At 45.9% G+C, this 8,795-nt stretch overlaps 1 protein-coding gene across 5 annotated transcripts in view; it reads left to right on the plus strand.

Annotated features, from left to right (window-relative positions):
* The first annotated feature begins 443 nt into the window (after positions 1-443).
* IDUA (alpha-L-iduronidase) overlaps positions 444-8,795 on the plus strand; it is a 105,409-nt gene continuing 97,057 nt past the window's right edge. For 3 of the 5 annotated variants that reach the window (XR_012159156.1, XM_073345814.1, XM_073345817.1), the window contains exons 1-2: positions 449-2,044; positions 7,687-7,827. Coding sequence is in view for 4 of the 5 variants with exons in the window: in XM_073345814.1 (XP_073201915.1) it covers positions 1,887-2,044; positions 7,687-7,827 (299 nt within the window). In the remaining variant the exon portion in view is untranslated. Of the gene's footprint in view, positions 2,045-7,686; positions 7,828-8,795 lie in introns of all 5 variants that reach the window. The other 2 variants (XM_073345816.1, XM_073345818.1) reach the window with 2 other exon arrangements.

The following is an 8,795-nucleotide window of genomic DNA, read 5'->3' on the forward strand; positions in this document are numbered from 1 at the left end:
CATAGGGGACTGTGGGGGTGTTTGAACAGGGCGCTGTGATTCTCCACCTGCAGGCCACATAACACATTGTGGGCTCCATATGCTGCCCACAATGATAAATAGGTTGAGAACCACTGGTCTACACGGACACTGTGTTGACTTAACTACATCAGCCTAATGCTACACCTCTCGTGGAGGTGGAGTTATGATGTCGGTGACTTACATCAGCGGAAGCAATGGTGTAGTGTGGACATTTACAGAGTTAGGTCAACGGAAGCAGTCTTAGTTGATCTAACTCTGTAGTGTAAACCTAAACTGTTCTAGCTTTCTCTTTCCATGTGCTACAGCCCAAATGTAGAACAAACGCCCCAAATGAGTAGAGAAAAAAGTACTGATGGGGCAAAATTGAAGTGCTGTGAGATTCCTTTTCAGTGTAAAAAACCCTACATTTTCAGTTTCATTATTCTTTATTTCCACTAAAAATAGTTTTCAAACAATAGAAGTACAAATACACCAAGTATGTGTAGAATATAGGTAACTGGGATGTGACCAAAATGGGGACATCTGGCAAGAAAGACTCAGGAGGGTAACTATTTTGTAAGTCTGAGGAGTCCTTATGGCACCTAGAGACTAACAAATTTATTTAGTACCCCTCTTGTTTTTGCTGATACAGACTAACATGGCTACCCCTCTGAAACCTATTTTGTAAGTGTTAGTCCCTCACCTTAGGTGAGTTTATTTTCTAGACATGCCTACTGTAATAGAACAGGAAGGAAGTAGAAAGGGGGAAGGGAAGGGGATGACAAAGACAAAACCAGCTTCTAGTACTAGGTAAGTACTAAAACAGAGTCAAGGAAATAGACGACACTGAGAAAGTAAATGAAAAGAAGCAAAGTTAAAATGAAAAGTAAACCAAGCTGTAACAGACAGATTCAAAGAGAAAGCAAAAATTGGAAAACAAAAATGCACTCCCTCCCTCCAAAATGCAACAAAAGGAAGAAAAGACCCACATTTAAAAATGGGAGGCAGGAAGATATAGAAAGACAGATACACTGAAAAGAAAGCCACTATATAAAATTGCTTCAAAGTATTAAAGGAAAAAGGTGTGGTTACACCATACAGCCACTGCAGATTATGTGGGAGCAGAAAACATCTTTATTTCTGCTTTGCTATGAAACCCTAATTCCTCTAACATATAATTTTACAGTATTGCCCCATTTTTACTTTGGGGATAATATTACGTGTTGTTTCATAACTAAAGTTTATATTTAAGAATGGTTTCAGAGTAACAGCCGTGTTAGTCTGTATTCGCAAAAAGAAAAGGAGGACTTGTGGCACCTTAGAGACTAACCAATTTATTAGAGCATAAGCTTTCGTGAGCTACAGCTCACTTCCTCAGATGCATATCGTGGAAAGCAGGAAGTAAGCAGGGGAAACCATTTGTGTAACACGAAGAGGGGTGTACTGTATTTCAAGAGCTACGCTTTGGCTTTCGATGAGCCGCTAAAGGGAGAACCTCTCCCACGCCTGGCCCAAGAGAGGAGCGGACCCACGAGCAGTCGGAGCTTAGCGTAACAACAGAGTCCCCTGTCCAGGCCCCCGCGGAGCGGGAGTTGACAGGGCCGGCTCCAGGCACCAGCGAACCGAGCAGGTGCGCGGGGCGGCCCGGCGTCGGGCTGTGGGGCCGCAATTCGCCGGCGGCGGCGGCGGGAATTCGGCGGGAACGCGACTAGTCTTCGGCGGCCGCCCCACCGCTCCGCCTCCGTGTTCGGCGGCCAGGTTTTGTTCTTGTTTTTTGCCGCTTGGGGAGCTGAGATGCCTGGGGGGACCCCTGGGATGAAGCCTGTTGGGGTGCCTGCTCCAGTGAGAGCTCCGACCCTGGGGCGGCGTTAGTCTAATCCCGGCCCATGGCCCTGGGCCCCATGGGTTCAGTTCGGAGTTGGGAGACCGTGGTAATAATCCTGCACATGCTGCTCCGTGCGGTCTCTGGATCGTACCTGCTACACGTGGATGTTTCGCAGTTTGAAAGACCCCTGAAGCACTTCTGGAAAAGCACTGGCTTCTGGTAAGCGTCCTTTGCTTTCTGAACACTCACAAATCCAACTCGAAAGAAAGATTCCTACTGAAACAGCGAGGAGTCCGGTGGCATCTTAAAGATTAACAGATTTATTTGGGTATAAGCTTTCGTGGGCTATAACCTACTTCTTGAGGTGCCACCAGACTCCTCATTGTTTTTGTGGATACAAACTAACAGGGCTACCCCTCTGATACTTGATTCCTACTGAAGTTCATACCATCTGTAGGAAAGCAAGGATGCTTTCCTTTACATATTGCATTGGTACCACCCATGGGATAGTCAAGGAGGGAGGAAGGTTTTTTTCTTTATGGCCTAAACAGTCCCCACAGGTAAGCTAAACCGGTCTTGTAAGTTTGAGAAGGCAGGTACCCAATTCAGGTAGTCAGATTTTCAGGTTCTGTTTTCCAGACATCAAAGCATCATATCCTGTGCCTTCCCACACTTAGCTACTGATTGCTAGTTTCTTCTAGTGCAGCGGGGTTGCACAGCTGTAGCAGAGAGCAGAATACGGACCAGTATTATATTACTGTAGTCTCGAGCAGCAAAATGGGTCTTAGGACAGGATAGAAGATTCAGCTGAAAGCTCTTTCCCCAGCCCTTTCAGGGGCCTGTGAACATGCAGGGCCTTCTCCCAATACAGTACACCCTGGGTTAATAGTCAGAACTCATCCATCAGTTTGGTGTTTTAATTGTGCCTAAAGCCCCAACAAACCATAGGTGGAACTCACTCCTGAGCTGACTTTCTCTAGGGGCTTTTCCCAGCAAGTGCACCTCTCATCCCCTCACCTTCTTTTTGCCTTAGGGACTCTACATCTGTCTTCCTGCATTGGATAAATAGTCTCCCAGTTTTCAGAGTAACAGCCGTGTTAGTCTGTATTCGCAAAAAGAAAAGGAGTACTTGTGGCACCTTAGAGACTAACCAATTTATTTGAGCATGAGCTTTGTAGCTCACGAAAGCTCATGCTCAAATAAATTGGTTAGTCTCTAAGGTGCCACAAGTACTCCTTTTCTTTTAGTCTCCCAGTCTGAGGCATCAGAACCTGCTCCATCTCGGTGTGGGTCCAGGAACCCAGCATATTGTAATGTAACAGGCTCACACATTTACTCCCCCCTCCATGGATAGGATTGTACTGCTCTGCCTCCTAGGCAGACCCCAAAATAGACCGGTAAACTAATATGTGGCATCTTACATGAGTATCTATCACATGTGCCCATTGCCTGAGAAATGTGTGATTTCTTTTCCAGTCGAGCAGCCTAGGGAGCCAGAGTTCCCAATCCACGCTATTGCCACGTTACTGGTATCAGAGCAGTGCCTTGGTTACTCTGCAGCTGGAAGTCTGTGATAGGTTAAGCTGGAGACAAGGTGGGGGAGGTAATATCTTTTATTGGACCATCTGCTGTTGGTGAGAGAGACGAGCTACACTGAGCTCTTCCTCCTGTGTGGGAAAGATACTCAGAGTGTCGCAGATAAATACAAGGTAGTTGTGACCATGTAACCTTATTACACTATGCTGGGCTCCAGGACCCACAGGGAGATGGAGCAGGGGATGCCTCATCCTGGCAGACTATTTACAAGGTATTTAGTTGTGACACTGTGAGTGCCTTTCCCAGCCCCAAAGAAGAGCTCTGTGTAAGCTCGAAATGTCATCTCTCTCACCAACAGAAGTTGGTCCAATAAAAGATATTGCCTCACACCTTGTCTCCTAATATTGTGGGACCGACAGGGCTACTACACCACTGCATAGGTTAAGGCAGACAGTCATCAGCACAATGAGACAGGATGTGATCCCACTCAGCCAAATGTGAGGTGGGGGTAGTTCTGCATCCCCCAAATAATTGGAATCAGCAGAGTGTGTGTTGGAAAAAGTGAGTGTACCCTTTTCTAAGGGACATCTACAGTCTCTCTTTTGAGTGTGAGGTTCCCACCTTCTCTTTTACATTAGGAAAAACATGGTAGAATTACCTAAATCTCTAGGCACTGCCAGTGTTATGAGATTGGAAAAACCTTGGAAGTGAAACCTAATAGAAATGGAAATTGGTTTTTACATAGACTGTTCAAATAACTCCTTTTAATTTACATACAGTATTCAACTCACACCAAGGCAACACTTGTAAGAAAGTGTCTTAAAGATTTTACACACTTTCCTCCTTCCCTTTAAATTAATGGCTAAGATCTCACATTTAAGATCTCCAAGACAACAAGTTGCAGTGGGGGAGGTTTAGATTGGATATTAGGAAAAACTTTTTCACTAAGAGGGTGGTGAAACACTGGAATGCGTTACCTAGGGAGGTGGTAGAATCTCCTTCCTTAGAGGTTTTTAAGGTCAGGCTTGACAAAGCCCTGGCTGGGATGATTTAACTGGGAATTGGTCCTGCTTCGAGCAGGGGGTTGGACTAGATGACCTTCTGGGGTCCCTTCCAACCCTGATATTCTATGATTCTATGATTCTAACAAGATGAGGGAAAGCTGGAGTCAACACTTGTGCTTTTAGAAATGCCAGAACATTAGATGGTAGCGTTGATTGTGACTGTCATGTTTCTGGAGTGGACAGTCCATGTTATAGATTGTTTAGACATCGTCAAAGACACTGAATAGTTAGTGCTAAACCCCAACACATTTTTAGAACAGTTTAAGGTTTAACTTCTGAACCACACCATGCTATAAAAAACTTTTATTTCATATTTCTAAGTGTACAGGAAAGGAAAGTTAAAGCCAGCTTTCTTAAACTTTTTCTTAAATGATTGAGGTTATTATTAATATTAGCTGAAAATATCTTGGTTACAATTTACAAACCTCCATTTACAGTTTCTCCAAAAGGAAAGGAAAACAGATTAAAAGGAAGGCAGAAAAGGTACAAACAACGGTTCTGTTACATCAGGCCACAGTTCACATCTAGTCAGACAGGAACCTCAAAAGGGCTTAACTGGAAATCTGAATCAGAAGTAGGTCTAGTTGTTGAATGTAGTTTCCTCTTTCCATGTCATGGGAATATCAGATGATCTGACAGAGACCAGATTTGGGACTTGCTAGAGAACACTGATGAAATCTTCGAAACACCAAGTTCTGAGATTCTATAGACTTGATATATGTAAACTAGAAAGGAAAAGTAAAGGGAAAGGACAGATACTAGGACAACAAGCCACAGAGGACAAAAGCTGCTGCTGAGATAGGATAACCCATGCTAAATCCATTGTAGGTCTTTGCAAAATAAAGGGGTTTAGTAATGTGAAGCGGTGTTTGAGCTAAAGCAGGGGTTCTCAACCTTTTTCTTTCTGAGGCCCCCCTTAACATGCTACAAAAACTCCAGGGCCCAGAGGGGGAGGCAGGACTCAGGGCTCCAGGCCAGGGGTGAGACCCTTGAGCATAGGCATAGTTTAACTTCTATTTTGAGGGGGAGGGCAAGGGCTGGGAGGGCTTGGGCCAGCTCCGCACAGCAGGGTTTAGGGAGGGAGCACCACCTCCTGACTCATCTCAGCGGGCCACTCACCTGTCGCTGTGTGCCAGTGGCTGCTCCCTGAGGGCTCTGCCAGCCCAGGAGCCAGGTCCCCGTCTGGGCAGCTCTGACCAGCTGTGTGAGCAGTCAAATGGGGCTGGGAGCTGAGGAGAAGCCACAACCCCGGGCACCAGCAGCAGACTGGGGAATGCCAGGACTGCCCACTCCATGGTATCACCAGCCAGAGGAGCAGCTGCCCACACTGCCTGGCTCTGGCTTCCCGCCTAGGATCTGGCCAGAGGGTGGGACCTGAGGGGGGCTGAGAGAGGAGGAAGAGATGTCGGGGGGGGGGGTAGAGCTGCCCCTAGGACTGCCCCACTCTGGGTAAGGCACTGCAGTTTGCAGGGGCAAGACCCTCATGCCCCCTCAACTGTGCCCATGGGCTCAGGGCTTCTGCCTGTGTCTGGGCTTCAGCCCTGCTGTTCCCAGCTTCATCGTGGAGGTGGGGGGAGCTCAGGATTTCAGTTCCCTGCCGCTCCGACTTTAGGGTGGGTGGGGGGAGGGGAGCTCGGGGATTCAGCTCTGCGCCGCTCCCGGCTTCAGCCCTGCAGTGGGTGGGGGGCCGGCACTGGAGCTTGGAGTTTCAGTGGTGGGGCTCCGTGGCCCCCCTGAAAGGGTTTGCAGATCCCCACGGGGCCACAGACTCCCGGTTGAGAACCACTGAGTCCATTGGCTCGGAAGCAGTGGCAGATTCAAACTTCTATCTGGTCCAGCCACTAGAAGGCGACAGCTACCCACAATGAGTGAGTGTGCATTACAATAGGTTCTTTATGAGTATAGGTTTCAGAGTAACAGCCGTGTTAGTCTGTATTTGCAAAAAAAAAAAAAGGAGTACTTGTGGCACCTTAGAGACTAACCAATTTATTTGAGCATAACCTTTTGTGAGCTACAGCTCACTTCATCGGAGGCATACTGTGGAAAGTGTAGAAGATTGTGTGTATATAAAAAGATCTTCTACACTTTCCACAGTATGCCTCCGATGAAGTGAGCTGTAGCTCACGAAAGCTTATGCTCAAATAAATTGGTTAGTCTCTAAGGTGCCACAAGTACTCCTTTTCTTTTTATGAGTATAATGAAGCTATGCTCCCGTAACAAAGTAAACCAGCACAATGTTCAGTTCTATTAAGTTTCATAAGTATATGAAAAGTATGAAGTGTATCAGGATATATTTTACCCAAGTCTTGCAATGATTTAGCATGTTCTCTCTTTTCTGTAAAAACGAAGCTGAATTATGAGAACTAGGGCATTCACAGGAGACCTGTATTTAGGAACATAGGACTGAAAGGCCCTCCTGGGTCACTGCGTCCAGTCCCCCACTGTTGCTGCAACCCCAACAGTTAGCACTTAACCCAACAAACTCAGAGCATATTCTAACTGTTGGAGAAAACATTTTCCCTCCAAATAGTAGCTATTCTTTGTGGGTTCAAAAGTGGGGCAAAGGGCACACGGAGTCTTCCCCCTGTTGTTAATTTCAATGAAATAAGTGGGCCCCAGAGAGTCAGTGTTAACATGAGTGTGTTACTGTACATCAATGAAGAATTAAATATGGCTCAGGGTTTCTCAGCCTGCTTTGTCCCATGGCAAACACCCGTGTGACATGTGCCCAGGGGCGAGGCACAGTATGGCAGTGGAGTGCATACACTGAGAGACTTGCATGGCAGAACGTCCACAGCAGCATGTGCTTTCTTGAGGCCTGAGCCAACTCTGCTGAAGTCAATGGACAGACCAAACCCCTACATGACTTATGGAAGATTTTGGTTGGCTTCAGTAGATGTGGGAGCCAGGCAGGCTGACACTATGCTTAGAACAGTGTTAATTACTCCCAGGGAATTCTCTTGTTGCCTATTTTCCTTATGCGTGTTTGAGTTTAAGTAATCTGAGGCAAAATCTTCCTGCCCTGCTACCCATGGAATGATTCACGGTCCTGTATTCTGATGCTAACTTGTAACAAGAAGATATAAACCCCAAGTCATGTTTCAATTTCCTCACTCCACTTTGCTGAGCTGCACTTACTACTCCAGCAAAAGCAGTGTATCCCCATGGACAGGACCCTGAATTGGGACTGAAGCGGCCTGGATTTTATTCCTGGCCCTTGCACTGATCTGTTCTGTGACCTATTGTTTTTCCCACCTCCAGTCCTCCTCTACCTCACAGCAGAGCGGATTTATTTGACCTCAGTAAAGACCAAGAGCTGAACCTTGCATATGTGTCTTCGGTACCACATGGCGGCATTGAACAAGTTCGAATTCACTGGTTACTGGAACTAATTACCGTGGGGTGAGTGAACATTTCTGACACTCAACAATTAACAATGGAATGTGTTAGAGAAACAAAATCATGTTTCCTTCTCTAGGAGCTCAGATTTGCTTTGACTCATTCACATTGTCCAAAAAGACATGTTAATATCTCTGACAGTGCTTCACCTCGTTAAATACCTCAGCCTATGTATTTTAGGTAAGTTGTATGTTCCTGTGTGCACTTGGTAGGGTTGCTCTTCCCTAGAAGTAATGGAAATGCATCTGTGATGTGAGAGTCCTGGGAGTGCATGAGAAGATGCAGGGGAATTACTGTATTCAGCTGTGAACCCTTATGGCTAGACTGTGCCTTTAAATCCCAGTCATGACTAAATGGTGATGTAGAGCCAAATAGTTTCTCTTGGTGGGAAAAACTGTCCGTTGTGAGACACCACTAATCAGGGGCTGTTTGAAAACATCCCCAGCTTCCAGCCTGCGGCTGTAACCATTCCCTTTCTTCCCCCACACTGTATGGAAGGGCAGCTTTTTTGCTTCCAGACTGAACTAAGGTAGTTTTCTTTCCCCCTTGAGGTTGGGAACCCCTCCCATCCTACTTATCAGTACCTGAAGTTTGTTAAGTATATAGTCCATGCCAAAGACACCATGCTCGAAAAAAATTTTATGCCAGCTACACAAGAAAAAAGAGAGCCTCATTAGGTATCTTATTCTAGTATTACTAAACCCCAAGTCATTGAGAATAGTATAAAACCACAGAGGAATTAAAAGCCCATCACCAGCTGCACACTGAGTCAGTATACCCTGCCCTGACCCCTGACAGTAAGCGAACAGAAATAAAGCAGTTTTTAATCATAGAAAGTGATTTATAGTCCCAAACACAGTAACTTACATATAAGCCGGTTCCCAGAACAAACATTCAAAATGCAAATGGTTCCTGAAGTCTTTTCTGGTTGTTAAAACAACTTTTATCAGAGAGAAAAAAACAAACCTGTC

This window comes from Lepidochelys kempii, chromosome 5 (genome assembly GCF_965140265.1).
Source record: "Lepidochelys kempii isolate rLepKem1 chromosome 5, rLepKem1.hap2, whole genome shotgun sequence".
NCBI classification, from domain to species: Eukaryota; Metazoa; Chordata; order Testudines; family Cheloniidae; genus Lepidochelys; species Lepidochelys kempii.